A 16,040-nucleotide genomic window follows, 5' to 3' on the forward strand; every position below is an offset into this window, starting at 1 on the left:
GGTTGTGCTGGGGGGGGGGGGATTTAAAGGAGCCATGAAGGTTTCCATGTCGGCTCCCCATCCTTCCACATCAGTGATATTTGATTAACTAATTACATCGAGGTAGGGCGACTTCATTGGAAATGAATAAAGGCCCCCCGGAAAAATGGAAAGAACCGTACAATGGATTAATAAAGGTACAAAAAAACTCCAGCGTTATATTCCTGCAGCCACAGGACATCAATTATTCAGAAAAAACTAGAGAATCCATAAAAGTGGGTCACGACTGCAGCATACCAATCGAAAACGCATTTGAACATTTAAACCCAGTGAAAAAGAACGTGTGGCACATCCGGCGAGTTTGATCTGAACAGGAGCCAACTGCAGCGGGCCCTACGTCAACACACCGGAGAGATAACGGAGCGGCGTGTGGAGGCTGCTGCTCCTCGGAGAGCGATCGGGAGGATAAAGCTCAGTGACCCTAAATGCTCCTGGCAGCGTTGGGGAGTAAGAGGCTCGGGCTCAGGCTGGGATACAGGCGAGGGAGGGGGGGGATGCATGAGACCTGGTTTGATGTCATAAAAAACCCAAAATAAAACTGTGCGCCCCCGAAGCTATAGACAGAGCATGGGAGGCATATGTGACGAAATACCACATCATTTACAGTGTGTCTCCTCCTGCAGGGGTCAGAACAGACAAAAGGGACATGTTCATCGTTTGCTACGTACGCAGTGAATCCACGGAGAGCTGGGAATCAGTCATGGGAGGAGCGGAGAGGTGAGGGGAAGGTGAGAAACGTTTTCAAGTGCAAAGACCATCAATTTAACACCTTCCCTGAACGAGCGGAGAGGCAGGCGGGCGATCTTAAAGGAAGGGTAATGGAGAAAGTGATGAAGAAACGGGTAAAGGTATCTGTGACAAAGAGTGGGAATGGAGGGTGTGCCCGGCAGAGAGGCAGAGGAAATAAACAAGGCCAGGTGGAGGAAGGGGGGGGGGATTTGGGAAAGGGGAGCAAGGGGCTGGGGAAGGCGGCGTCGGGGTCATAAAAACTAGGAGATGTGTTCTGGCCTCTGGGTCTTCATATCTTTTACATTTCTAATTAAAAGAGATAAAGAGTGAGGGAGCCATCAATCCCACAGTGATTTCCCAGTTAAGGTTTTAGAGGGAGCTGTAAACTAGGCAGCCCGGCATCATTGATTTTATAATTAGCTATCGTCACCCCAGACTTAAGATGGAGGGAGTGTGGTAGAGGGGCAGGAGGAGAGCTCCAAAAAACAGGAGGGGGGGGGGGGGGGGGCAGGAGACTGCCAGAGGAGTGGGGAGGCACAGGGGTGAAGACGGCGAGGCTGGGGGAGGGTGAGGGTGAGGCTGGGTGGGGAGCCAAAGGTGAGCAGAGAGGAAAAACCCAGAATGAGAACTGTGTCTGACACAGGCAATGAGCCAAAGGGGAACAGGGGGGGGGGGGGGGGGGGGGGGCTATATAGCTGCGTGAAAAGAAATGGCATGGTTCATTACCAGTGAAATGTCATGTGAGGACCAAAATATTGCTATGATCTTTGGCCAGAAAAAGACACATTAGACCCAATAATGGATACATAAACCATTTTATTATACGAGAAACCCAACCAAACCCTGTTACACGACAGATAGGAAAAAAAATGCACGGCGGGCGTCCATGTGGGATCGGCCCTCACGCGCAACACCTCAAATCAAACCGTGAGACCACCGGAGCCTTTATTGCAACGCGAGGCAGCGTCCTGACCAGGAGCACTTGTATTGGAGCTCTCGGTGGAACAGCAACAAAAGAACAACTTCCCTAAGACATAAAGTCAGATTACAATGCACAAACGAGCACTATGGAGGATACATGTAGTGTGCTATTTTTTTTCCGGGAAACAATACCAGACTCCTCGAAACACTCTATATGTGGAGAATCAACTTGTAACTGCAACACCAGGAAGTAAGACAAGGTACAAAGGAGACGTTGGACACATTTACCCGACATTAACAATCCTCTTCCTGCTAAAGCTTTTTATTAAAATGCACTTCTTCCTCCAACCGCACACTCAGACTCATCACTCTCCTTCATTAGCACCAATATCTTACGACGACATAACTCAACTGTTAAACCTTTAAAAGTCTCAAAATAAGTATTTGAAAGCAGAGAGTAAAATAAAAAAAAGTGGATTAAATATGCGTAAACACGACACACGGTGGTAATGATGGAGATAAAACCGGGACAACTGACATATAGTATCCATATATATATCACCTTTTCCTCTAAAAACTCTTCTATAGTAAAAATAGGGTGCAAATACAGCAGATAGAATCAAGCATCAAAGTGTCTATAGCAAATATCCTCAGCCAAGCATGTAATGTTGTCACACGTTGCACAAACAGTTGTGTGAAAACACCTATTTTAAACTCAAACCTGAATATAGTTTAATTGTAGCGTAACTCAAGTTAATTATAAATAGAAAAATCATGAAAAATGCATACGCTATTGATTAAAAGGTAGTCAGCGATTTTTATTAGGGCAATATATCGTGGGCGGCCTAAGGGGATAATACCAACACCGTGTCATGATGTCGGGATCTATAAAGATTTTTTTTTCGACTCTTTATTTCATTATTTTAAGGTAAAAATGTTGAACTGCGCGACTGTAGAGTAAAGATTTCTGTACAATATATTAAAGTAATAGAGACTGATGCTAAATATCCAAAATGACCAGCTAGCAAATTAACATTTCCTCTCAGTAATTGGCTAAATGTAAATTCCAGGGTCGTTAATTAACAAGTAAAAAGTGCGGCTGATCCACAGCGAGAAAGCGCATGAGCGTTCATTTTATAATATGAAGACATGAAACCGCTGAAGTGGAAAGTTGCATCCATCCCGATAGACTTTAAACACAATCTGTTCCAGGGGCTCTCTCTGCGCTCCGAACGCCTGTCCGCCCCCCCCCCCCCCCCCCCGCATCACTAAATCTCCTGAACTGCAACTGCATGACAATTAACTGCTAATGCGAACAAGAAAGTGCATATCAAATCTTAGTTCTGAGTAAATGGAGGAGAGATATGATGTCATAGACCTACATTGCTGCGATATAATTTTAGCATGACGCTGTGTCATTACTCTGTGCCACCGTGAATAGTGTTCGAAGCTGCCGCGGAGAATTTAACGCTGGGGGAGAGTTTTGCCATGATTGCCAGCGGAGCCGGGGCCCGGCACAAAAACATAATTACAGTGCCTGTCATTGCTCCTAATCACAAATGTCATAAAAACAACATAACATCCGTCGTAAAGCTCTCGACGTAGCGATGATTCAACAGGAGTCATTCTGCCTCAGCCTGCGAACTCTCCAACGCCAGAGCCCCGCGCCTAAAAGCCCGTCGCTTCAAACCACGCCACGGTCTTATGTCGGTCATAAACGGGGTGTTGACCCGCCACCACATGCATTATGTCATTGCTAACAACGAAACAGTAAGGGGCGATAACACAACAGCCAAGCGGGGGGGGGGGGGGGGGGGGGCGGGGATCACGGCAGATACTATGTCAATTGCATATTCATCTTTTCCTCTGTGTGGTGGGCGAGCTGTGTATGTGCTTGTAAGCGGAAGAAGCGTGGACGTTCTGCGGCACCGCGCTCGCTCCCCTCCGCTCCTCGGGTCACTGGTCGGGGGGGGGGGGGGGGGGGCTGCGGCCCGGACGCTCCACTGGTTACCACAGCGAGGTGTCGGCCAGATCACTGGAGGGAGACACAAAGCGGGGCTGGGTGAGAAAACCGGAGAGAAACACACATTCTGGTGGAAAGAGGAGGTTCGAGTGAAGGAGTGAGTGAGTGGGAGCGCGAGGGCTTTAATGACGCTGAAAATTGGCCCGTGACTGCGGTACAGCCCTCAGGTAAATCACTGCTACAGCCTGCTGTCAACTGATCTGTCCCCTTGTCCTCCCATCGCCCCTCCCACGCCCTGGCTCTGTTTCAGACTGTCTCCCCCGCCTCGCCCTGACTCAACTTCTTTTACGACCACATATTCAAAACTTCCATCTTCCGGCCATACTCGCCCTGTCACCATAAATAAAGGGAGGCGTCGGGCCTGTGTGTATTAGCGAGCTCTGCAATCATTGTGTACGCCTTGTCTGTGTGAGTAACTGAGCAGATTTACTGACGCACCACGTTTAAGAACAATTCCTAAGTACTTTATTTTTCCATTCGGAGATACTTGACGCTTTTGCTTTTCTACATTTCCAGGACTGTTATGATACTTTTGACTCAGCTGCATTTATCTGACGGCCGTGTTCACCTATGGCTTCACAGAGTCAGGCACACAAATCAAATCCAGAGCTCATGAAATACGACGCACGTTGGAGTTCAAAACCAGCCGCACGGCAGGTAGAGATGTTCATTTCAATGTGCGGTGGGGAAAGTAAATTCAATCTTTAAAAACAATTTTTACCCATCATGTTTTCGCCTTGGATCAATTTGCTGTGATTGTCTCATCGTCGCTCCTTTACTAATGCCTTGCCTCTCGCAGTGGGAAATATCCTTCTCTGTGTTTTGATTGTTAGTAACCAGAACGTCCATGTGGCCATTCACATTATAAATATATATTTGTATTTCTCAAAGCTATTTAGTAAAATTGTCTCATCACCAGAAGATTCTTATGCAGAATAGTTACCAAAGTAATCAATATATCATATTTTAATGCTTTGGGTAGTTCAGTTCAGGCTCCTCCAGAGACTCAAGATAAATCTGAGTGAGAGGATTAATGGAGTAGAAAAGAAGAAATATAAATGTCATGGGGTACAGGTGTTAGGTAGCATAAAAATATTTATGCTCCCTAATACTTAAAGTACCTCAAAATTATTCACAATTACTGTACTTGAGTAAATGCACTTAGTTACTTTCTACCCCGATGAGCGTAATCACTCTTTAATGCAGGACAATGCAGTACTATTCCTTTATTAACTGAGCGTTATGGATGGGATTACTATTCTTTCCACCTGTATATATAATATATATCATATATCTGGTTATATGTGTTTCAGGTGGGACGTACCTGAGGACGGTGTCTGTGAACTCGGGCAGCAGATGTGCCGTTTCCTCTCCAGAGCTGTGTGTAGCACACTGAACTGGATCGGATTCCTCTTCCTAAACACACACACACACACACACACACACACACACACACACACACACACACACACACACACACACACACACACACACACACACACACACACACACACACACACACACACACACACACACACACACACACACACACACACACACACACACACACACACACACACATTAACACTTATCTATCCAGCAGCTATTAAAATTACAGTCTAATAACTTGCAGGCTAGTGGCCTAATTGCAATTCTGATAATGTCGATATCAAATGATCCATTGCCTGTGTTTAACTGGTGTGCATCAGCATGAAGAAGACATAGCTCATTTTCAGTAGCACATATAATTACGCCTCTGTGGCGCTGAGCGTCTCAGATCGTGTGTCTCACCGAATCCGAGCTGTGCGTCAGACTGTCAGCATTGGCCTGGCGTGGTGAGGAGAGAGGAGCCGGCTGGTTGATGACCACGGCGCTCCTCTCCATCTCCCGAGGGGAGGGGGGAGGGGTGGCGAGGAGCAAGGAGTCGGGCCGGCCCTGCTCACACAGGCTGTAGTGTCCAAGAGGTCTCGGGGGACGGAGGGGCTGCAGGGCCTCAGGGTTCTCGTCCTCGGAGTCAGATAACACACTGTCGGCCCGCCCTGCTAGACAGACACATCGGCAGAGGAGAAAAAGCGATCACTCTTCTTTCCTCGATGCAGCCCCTGTGGCCCATGACACAGGTCGTTCTTAACAGTACTTAGCGCTGCTGTTGGGTTAACGCTTTTATTGTTCACATCTGCAGAGCATGCAGCAGATTAATGTGTGGCTCCATTCACCTGTAGAGGCGATCAGGGCAGCGCTCCACTTGGCACCGGACACTGTTCCCGTCCTCTGCTCCAGCTGACAGATGTACTCCATCAGCTCCTGCAGTGTAAAACACAGCCGTCACATCTCAGAGCCGAGCCGGACTCTCATCGTGGCAGCAGCAGCTACCCACTCCCTCATTACCCTCATGCTGTCTGACCTCTTCAAGCCAAATCCACAGCGAGTACAACACAACATTTGTTATTGCATCAGTGTTGTTATCACTGTAGAGGGGACATTTAAACAATTGTTTGATTTACATTGTGCCACCGATTGGCAGCTGTGCTCCCATACGGATGTTACGACTGAGCTGGACGCTGATTTTCAAAACATCGACTATCTACTCTGTCAGTTGTGGGCAAATGTGATGGTGGTTAAGCCACACACAAAAAAACACAAAAAAATAAATCTGCAGGCACTTTAACGGCGGCAGCACTGACTGCCCTGAAATCCACTGATTTATATGGCGCTATAAACTATTTATATTGCGCAATAACAACTAAGAAGACAACAACAGAGAGACGATTCCTAACACCTGGCATATTCATAACACTTGTATACTCGTGTGTTTGTTAGACCAATAAGCTTCCGGACATGAATACGTCGTTAATACAAAGCTATTAGCTGCACCGGAGCTTGATGGTGGAGGAAATTGTAACTAAATTTAAAGCAGATAATGAATGAAGTACTGCTGTTGGGAGCGGATAGGGGTAAGAAACTTGCAATTTATTTGTTAATCCATACAAGCTATTCAACCGCCTTAAAACCTTATTTGCAGATACTGAACAGGGCACAAAGTCAGTCGGTAGTTACACATGAATATACGACTTTCAAAACAGGATCGTTTTCCCACTTTTTGGACAAACTTCCTCTCAGCAGAGATGGAAGTTGTTCCCTGTGAATCCAAAAGGTGCTTTCAGACGTGCACTGAGCTCCAGATATTCTCCAGTTGTATGCGAGAATTTTCTCCAGAGCTTCACCTGCCAGTTCCGCAGTGAAAACTGGAGAATATTGTCCAGAGAATTCACAAGAGTGAACGGTAACATCGGGATATGTCCCAATTATCCGGACACGTTCTTTTTTGAAAAACTGTGAAAAGAGCGTTTCTGACCTGCTTCTCTCCCATTATCTGCTCCTTCTCTTTTTGGCCCACTCTCAGGCTGGTCTTCAGCTCCTGGAGCTCCCTGCGGGTTTCACTCAGCTGAACCTGCACAACAGGAATCACAACACAGCAGGATACGGTGTCATCAGACGACTTCGAACCAATACTGTTGGACTGGAATGCACGTATTACAAAGCATCTGTCACACTGTCGTTAGGCTTGTGCAGTTTGTCTCACCCGGTTGCAATCCTTTTCTCTTCCGAGCTCCACCTCCAGCTTCACTCTCTCCATCCTCTCCTCCTGCAGCCTCTCCTCCATCCTCTGCAACTCTAAATTGAGTCTCTCCAGCTGCTCGTGATCCTTCTGTCAGTGTGAAACACACACACACACACACACACATATTTTCCTCAGGCAGGGAGGTCACTGGACCATGTGCAAAAAGACTTGACTTCACAGTTGCAGCACATTAAGATCTGCAATGTGCACCACCTGCGAGAACATTTGCTGTTTTGCAACATAATGACATTTAACAACATTTAACAGCTCATATATTGGGACACTAGCGAGACATATGGTCAAATATATTCCAAACTTTTTATCTACCACTGAACAAAGAGATTAAATGTTCTAAATCCTCTATGTTCTGCAGTGAGGCCGTACCTCAGTCGCACGCTGCAGACTCTGCCTCTCCTGGGTCCAGTGGGCTCTTCCCTCTCTCAACGCCAGACTGGAATCTGCCAGCTGGAGGGTGAGTTGCGCGGCCTGCAGACGAGCCTGATGCACTTCGGTCTGCCCGTGATCCCGGTTGGCCACCATGATGCTCAGGTCACACTTCAAGCCCTCGGCGGAGCGCTCACTGGCGTTCAGACGCTCCCGCAGGCTCCGCATCTCCTTCAGGACGGCCTCGCTCGCCGCCTGGCCATCGAAGGACAAGACAGTGTACGTGTTAAGAACATGAGTGTTGCTGTAGGTGATCTGCTACTGAGCAAAATGCCAGAGATGGGATGTTACAAAGTACAATTGTCATGTGTTTATACTTTAGTTAAGTAGATTGAGTTTGAGGTACTTTTCACTTTGTGAACCATGGTGATGTCGGACACCACTGCTTTAAGGAACAGGCTACGCTCGCTAATACTTCTGCTATTAATAAGTGTAAACTACACACTTAAAAGCAAGTCATTATTTACCGTGACTGTTAAAAAGTTAATGTGGTGCTCTTACTTTTACCTGAGAACATTTTGTCTATTTATTTGTACTTTTACCTCAGTAAAATGTTTAAGTACGTCTTCCAGCACTGCCTAATACCAGTCCTGAAAATAACTAAGACTAAATATGAAGTATTTGAACTCTAGCAGTTTTACGATGAAGGTTTTGGGATAAATTGTAGAAGGACCACATGATTGCCTCAAATTAATTCTCAACTGCACTTTTAATAAGTGATTTAAACTTTATTTTTTCATCTCAAACTTCTTTTGAATCACATCATTCTACCAAATAAACATCTGACCTCTTTCCTGTGTGCAGTGGTGAGTTTCTGTGTGAGAGTGGAGATGGTGTTTTGGAGCTGAAGGACACTGGTGTCTCTCTGGGCCAGTGAGGTCCTCAGACTCCTTCGACAGACTTCTGAGTTCTCCTTCTGTCTGTTCCAGCTTGGTCTGGAAAATGACATGATGCAAAAAGAGAAGGAGGTTTTAGAAGAAAAGAACAACAGAGACAAACAAAGGTTTTCCTGTGGTATAGCTTGTTCTGAGTTGTACCTGCAGGCTCTTCCTCTCGCTCTCTTCTTCTTTCCTCTGAGCTCCTGCCCTCTTTGCTCTTTCCTTCATCCTGCACACACATTGAGGTTACAGGCATCAGAAGTATTTAAGACCACTGCAAAACTAAAAGCATGACACAGAAAAAGACAGAGAGAGAGAGAGAGAGAGAGAAGACAAGAAAAGTCCCACCTTTCCGCATCAGTCTCTCTTTCCACCGTTCTCAGTGTGAGGATTTTGATGTCCTCCTCCAGCTCTTTGATTCGCTCTTCACTCGACTCCCTTGCATCCAATAAAGCACTTCTCTCCTGGGCAAGTGATTCTCCGAGAGCCTGCTCCTCCTTACAGACCAGACATTTTGAATTTTTATGGGGAATTTCAATTTATCACGACAAAGACTAAACCACTCTTATAATGAGCTATTTAATATGATAACTCAGAAATGTTTCCAAACCGCTGTGACTGAACTTTTACAGTGAACCAGGGAGAATATTGTTGAACATAGACTTGTGTTTTTCCGGATTTTTTTCAAATGGTCTTGCTCTGCATTTGTTGAGCTCTTTAAATCACCTTCTGCTTCCTCTCCATCTCCTTGATCTGCTCTCGACTCTGTCTCAGCTCTCTCTGCAGCCTGGAAATCTCCCTTTCCAGCTCCGCGCATCTTCTGTCCCAGTTCTCCCTTGTCCTCCTGTGCTCGTCCTTTTCTTTTTCCATTTGCCTGCTTTCCGCCTCCTGCACCTGCAGCAGCTCAGCCCGCTCTCGCAGACATTCCTGCAGTCGACTCTGATAAGAGATGGGAGGAAGCAGCCGGCGGACGGGGAATCATGATTGTGCTCTAATCTTTGTGTGCTAACAGTAAATAAAAATATTGATTTCCCAGTATAAAGACTGCACTTTATCAGTGCTCATTAATTATACAAAACAGGAAACACACTGTCCAGTACCTCAACCTTATCCAGTGAATCTTTCTCTGTATTTGTTATGCTCACCTGCAGCAGTTCAGCCCTGGGTACAACCAGCAGCATGCCTGTGCCTCCTTCCTCTTCATGGGGCTCCTCTTCAAGGGTCACCAGATCTTCCAGTGGCTTGGGTGCAGAGAATGTAAATTTGGAGCTGCGGGAGCACACTTCTCCCTTAGCATCAATGTAGACAAACTCATACTCTTGGGAGCTGGACTTGGGAAGGTAGGAGGCTAAAAAGAAAAGTGGTAGAACTAGATGAGTTAATTTAAAAGCCAATTTACAGAGACAAATTATTGTGTTTCAGAGAATCCTTGCAATTATTTATAGCCATTAAGTGCAATTTGAGTGTATTTTCAATCACCTTTAAATCTCACTATAAATCGTATTAATAAAGACAGGGTTTAACAATTCGCGCATTATGAGCATATAAATCAATTATTTTACATTATAAATCTGTGTTATTGCGATAAATAGTTAACACAACCTAATGATTTAACTGTGAACATCTATTTTATTTGTGAACTGTTTGGTTTCTCAATAATTTATCAGCTCTTCTATGCAACGTGCCTTCAGATGATGTATATTATAATTTGTCGCTGTACATATCAAATTGAATTGAACGTTGCAATACATCCTCCGGCCACCGGGGGCAGCACTGACGTTGGTCAGCGCAGGTGAGCGACTCAGAAATTACGCGCCATCTTTAACAGTTTTTTTAAACAGTCCTGAGACACACGTTCGAGTTTTGTGTTTGTGAATTTACTTCGGCCTGGAACCCACGTCTCTCATCCTAATTCACCTGTCAGGAGTCCATCATGCACTGGGTAAGCTCCTATCATCAGAACTTTGCGTTAAAGTACAAACAAGCAGAGTATTTGAAACTGAAATTGGTCCCTAGCAAACATTTGAGTTGTTTTTGTAAAAGTTTGGAGATGTGTTTTGTCTGTGTCAACAAATACACATATATTCTCAGTTTATTTTTTTAGTTGTTTGTCTGCACCGGTTTTATCTTTGTTCGTTGTTTTGCATGATGTAGGATAGAGCTTAGCTAAACTGCTGATTTCAAGCTTCGCCTGATTAAAATACAGAAACCACAACTTCAAATTAGTTTCAATCGCATGTTTTACTTTAATTGAGACTATAAACGTTTTTCTAATATTGTGATCACCTAAGAATAACTGGGTTTGTTCCAGTAAACCCGCCATGATGGCTGTTCAAGTCCCTGTACGTTCAAGTGGTGTCAGAGTAATCGTAAAATTAGTTTCCAGTTATGAAGGCCATCTCAAGTCGCTATGAACCCATGAAAAATATTTAATGTGGTATTCAAATGGAGGATTAAGATGCAGTATAATTAAATAAGCAAAGTAGAATTTGTTAAATATTGTTTTCCTATTTTTCTAATTTATTTGAACGAGTTAACATAAGATAATATAAATCTTAAAAACACTATCTCTCTCTGGTTTTCTCTCCACTTAAATTGCAGATTGACCACTTGTGTTTTACCCTTATAGTTTTACTTATGTGTTTTTTTGGTGTGTATTGTATTATCCTCTGGATCTTATTTTGACTAATCTCTCAGTCTTGTTGATATTGTTTTGTGTATTATTTTATTTGTTATATATTTGAAGTTTTATAAAAAAAAAAACTACAGTAAAATGCTACAGTAAATCAGAAGGAAAATGCACAGGAGTTGCTGATGTCATCACTTATCAAACAATTAACATTCACAACTAAATACTAGCTGTTAATTTGAACTTGTCAAATGTTACACTTTTGTAACTGGCAAACTGTAAACCTCTCACAAGTGCCAAACACTGTACTTTTTTTTTCCTAATACAGACTCTCACAATAAAAGCTACTATTTGGAGCTGATGTTAAATTATATTAATTGGTTTATAAGTGATTTAGTAAGGTGATGTTTTTAATGTTACCTGACATGCTGTTTATTTGGTTTCCATATTTGTCTACATCTCCACATTCTTGGTTCTCTATTTAATCTTTAGCCTTCTTTAACAAAAATTGCAGGGACTCGTGTAATACCTCCAGCGGCCCGCTCTGTCCAGAGAGCAGCTAGCCACAGTCCATGACTTTACCCAGCCCATAAAGTAAAGTAATTTAATAGTATCCTTATCACACAGGCCATAGCTTCATGTGTAGGATGATTTAGTTTGAGTTTCTCTTTCACAACACATGTGCAGTAAAGGGGTGAGATGGAAAACAGACAGGAAGAAAGACATACAGCAAAGTTTATGAGCTGTAGTGTAACATACAGCCTCAGCGATAGGTCACAGCGCAGGCAACCATCTTTTTAATTCACTGCATCGCTAGTGATAAGGGACCATCAGTGTTTTTTTTTAGACTTTCTTTCCACTGCTTTTCTTTCAATGAAGAATGACATTGACAGTATGCTTAGGTTAGTGATAAATCACTTTACATGGGGTCAATGCCAAACCTCCTGCAGGTGTGCCCCTCACACTGAATCAGGCTTATCAGCTGCCAGTGACAGGCAGGACAGAGTGTGCACTGTATTTGCCAGTGAGTAGTGGAGGCCAGAGCAGAGCCAGAACCATTGTCTTTGTCATCCTCATCCTCATTACTCAACCTCCTTCTTACTAAAGAAATGTATTCAAACCATGACACGGAGTGTGTCTGTGTTAGAAGAAGCTTAGATGGATGTTTGTCTGGTGCGTGGTGATATTTCCCCCCCTTTCCATCAGTGTGTAAATGTTCTTTAAATGTAGAAATAACAGTGTTCTTTCCATGGTCACTAGCCCTTTGCAGAACAGAGCAATTCAATTTACTGAAACATCAATCTCATGCTGAAGGTTTTATGAGCAGATCTAAGCACTGTACTGTACTGTATAGATTCTGGCTAACTATGGGAAATAAAATACTGTTAGAAAACAAGGGCAGGAGTACCCTGGAAATGCACACAGCAGTTGACATCTGTGCCCTCTTGATAGTCAGCCGGGGCTAGTGCCCACACAAATGTGTGGTAGTCCTTCAGGGATGACCATTCCACCTGTGGAGGAAAACATACCCAGACTGTTATTTAGCATTTGAATATGTGTACTTACTCTTTATTAACTGTATTTGTGACGGTCATCAGGTTAACGATACCTTGAAGAGCCCTATCCAGTCACTGCTGGCCCAGTTGTGCCAAGACCTCAGTGTGTAGTGGCACTCGACTCTGCTCTGAGGAAAGTAACTGCAGCCCACGTTCCTAAACTCAACTCGCCAATCCGACTCCATGGTAGCACAAAACAAAGGCCGGCTACTCTGCGCCTAAAGAGGAAGAAACACAATGTTCAAACTTTTTTTTATGATGCTTAATACACATTCAAGGTAGAAACTAACATGTATTGTAAGATGAGCTAATTGTGCAAGAGGCAAGAGGTGACAGCTGGAGCATAAATTAGAGAGGGAGGGTGGGAGGAAGGAGAGAGAGGGGAGAGCTGGCTGTCTGTGAATATTTATTCAGTGTAAGGAGATCTCCTGACAGAGGGCACACTTGACGAAAGGACACCAGAGCTAACCTCCGACAACATGGCCTTTAAGCAGGATGACACGTTAAATGTTTGTCACTAGGGCTATTTCTGTCATTTCAAAATTATTTACTATTGTACACCGTCACGTGTAGGCATGCAGGACTAGGTGCCGGGGCCCCTGGACCGCAGGGGCTCAAGTTCCACTGACAAATATTCTCAATTAATTATAAGCACGTCCTGCTTGGAGTTAAACACACCACTTGGAGAAGTATAAATTACAGAAAGTATTATTTATTCATGTAGCATTGTGCTGGGTATTGACTCCAGAACACCTTGTATGTGCTAAAGTGGATGCAAGCTGTTATGTAGAAATTCAAATTTCTCCCACACACATGCAAACAACTCGGGTCAGAAGAAATGCAGATGAGGCTGGACAGTAGGGCCAAAAGTTATATAAATATCAATTATTATAACAATAAAAGTCACAATGTCTAAGTTTAAAGTCTAATTATTGATCCAGAGTGGAGTTCGTTGTTTAAAGTTTGGCAGTGAACCACAAATACTTGATAAACAGAAAAAAACTCTGAGGTAGACCAACTCTGTACATCCTCGTCATTGTGCTTATGAATAAGTATAATATTAATATATTGCAATTATGGATTTGAATTAAATTGTGATAATTAATGATATTGTTTTATTGCCCAGGCCTAGTTGCAGATACCAACAGACTGATATGAAAACATGTACAGGGGGGAAAACATTGAGATAATACAATATCCCTTTTTGTTTAACCTTAGTGTGCGTTTGCTGCAGTTACATAGGAAATGTGGCCTTTATGCATTTGTTTTCCATGTGGCACAGTCATAAGCCTGTTGAGGTTTGGTGTGTTCTGTTTCAGTAAACCGACTTCTTAAGCCTCAGTAGGAGAGAACAGCCTTTCTTAAAGTGTGAACATTGCAGAACATTGTGCAGATGCCGTTTGAAAACCCCTCAGATCAGTGACGAAAATAAACAGCAGCTTGGAGGAGGTTCACATTGCTCGAGGCTTTGAGGCCCAACAGCAGCACATGTCGAGAAACCGATGTCCCGTGCACGTCGATGCAAAAGCTTGTTTAGACAATGGTGCGTTCGAACACGTTTCAGGTGGAGACGTGACGCTGGATGATTGTCACTGTTTATCACCATTGTTGTCAAACGTGCCAAGCGTGGACGTCGCGGAAGACAACAATGGCTCTTGTGAACTAGGAAGACATCTACGCACATCATCTCTGAGCTCTTACCTTTGTTGTTGTAGCCACTTCTCTATCTCTCTCCCCCCTCTCTCTCCCTCTCGCTCTCTGTGTGTGTGAGAACAGCCTCCTGTCGACCAGACACCGGAATCAAACACGGTGAAAGCACCAGCGGTACAGTGGCACTGTCCTCCTCGGGCTCAGTTGCTTCACAAACCCGAAACAATAACAAAAAAAACCAAAGCAAAACACAAGCATGACAGCCTCGTTTCCACTTTTGCATTGTGGGAGCTGTGGTTCAGCGGCTCGATGCATTCAGCACAAAGACGCCGCGCTTTAAACTACAGATCCCAAAGTGCACCGCGCAGAAGCACGCGGTCGCTCAGAACGTAATATGATTCTCCTCAGCGGCTGCCGTTGTTTTTCTCACCGGATGTGAAAGCACGGGCCGACACTGCTTGTCCGGAGGAGTTGTGGGAATTGACCAGTGGAAATCTGTGTTTCCCGTGTGAGATTAGAAAAACAAGTGGAACAGAGCGATTCGACCCGTGTTGACTTTCTGCTGTGATTTCTGCTAGATTAGCAACATGTCGATAGACCGCAAAGAATCCAGAGAGGTCTGCGTCAGACTGCTTTGTTGTTATTGTAAGCATTTGATGTATTTATACATGCAGTTGGAAGATAAAGTAGTTGAACTTTATTAGTCTTTTTTAATTTAGGGTAAGTTTAGTTTTTAATTATAGGTCCACGATAGGAACATTTGCTATAAAGGGGAAATATAAATAAGAAACATCAGTAATACGTAATAAATATGTAGACATGCAAAATAAACACAAAGAAATATGAAAACTAGAAATGCAAAGAGTGTATTTGTGGCCTGAATTACTCTTAAGATGAAATGATCCTGGTTTTATCCAGTACTAGCTTTACCGCTACATGCTACCAATGCCAGCTGTGGAAAGATTTGGTAGAAATGTCTACTTGTTAGACATGAAAATGATTGTGCTTTTGTCTATTTTTATTCTGTGGTGTATTATATCTGGACCCAGAGTCTGAATGATAAAATGTCAATGTATACAGTGTTAACAGGTTTGCACATAAGATGTTGGACTAGAATGGCACTCAATACAGCACGGAACTCCTGCCAAGGCCCAATACTCCCCTTAAATCCAATCAGCTTATACCACATTGGAAAATTTCAGAAAATGTCAACAAATGTCCAATCTCACAGTTAAAGGACACTGTCAACAAGTTTTATAGTAATAGGTCCAGTAATTTGTTTGTAATCTTGCTTAAAATGAGTATTGCACAGTGAATTATATTCATTTGTAAACTGCGCATAACTGCTATTATCAGAATTGATCTGTGACTTTGCTGTGGAAAATATGTCTCACAGATGTTTTCAGTCCATGTTCCACGTTTGTTGTGAAATTTAGAATTTACTCAGAAAGATTTACCCAAGAATCCAGGGATCCGACTTTTTGCTGTGTCCCATTTTGACAACCATCTTGTGAGACACCTCACATCTCGATCTTTTAATATGATGGAC

The 16,040-nt window shown here is 43.7% G+C and overlaps 1 protein-coding gene and 1 long non-coding RNA gene across 2 annotated transcripts in view; one reads left to right on the top strand and one right to left on the bottom strand.

The window, feature by feature from the left end:
- Window positions 1-1,564: 1,564 nt before the first annotated feature.
- Window positions 1,565-14,732, bottom strand: calcoco1a (calcium binding and coiled-coil domain 1a). Its single transcript, XM_062391874.1, is given in 16 exon segments — window positions 1,565-3,724; window positions 5,037-5,128; window positions 5,504-5,751; window positions 5,929-6,016; window positions 7,068-7,163; window positions 7,296-7,421; window positions 7,719-7,973; window positions 8,566-8,665; window positions 8,667-8,713; window positions 8,816-8,885; window positions 9,005-9,153; window positions 9,383-9,595; window positions 9,802-10,004; window positions 12,694-12,796; window positions 12,895-13,059; window positions 14,543-14,732. Coding segments are annotated over 15 exon segments (1,950 nt in total). The 5' UTR covers window positions 13,027-13,059; window positions 14,543-14,732; the 3' UTR covers window positions 1,565-3,696.
- Window positions 10,482-16,040, top strand: part of LOC133956646 (uncharacterized) — a 34,615-nt gene continuing 29,056 nt past the window's right edge. The window contains exon 1 of the long non-coding RNA XR_009921167.1: window positions 10,482-10,598. This is a non-coding gene — a long non-coding RNA (uncharacterized LOC133956646). The remainder of the gene's footprint in view (window positions 10,599-16,040) is intronic.

Source organism: Platichthys flesus, chromosome 7, assembly GCF_949316205.1.
Source record: "Platichthys flesus chromosome 7, fPlaFle2.1, whole genome shotgun sequence".
NCBI lineage: Eukaryota > Metazoa > Chordata > Actinopteri > Pleuronectiformes > Pleuronectidae > Platichthys > Platichthys flesus.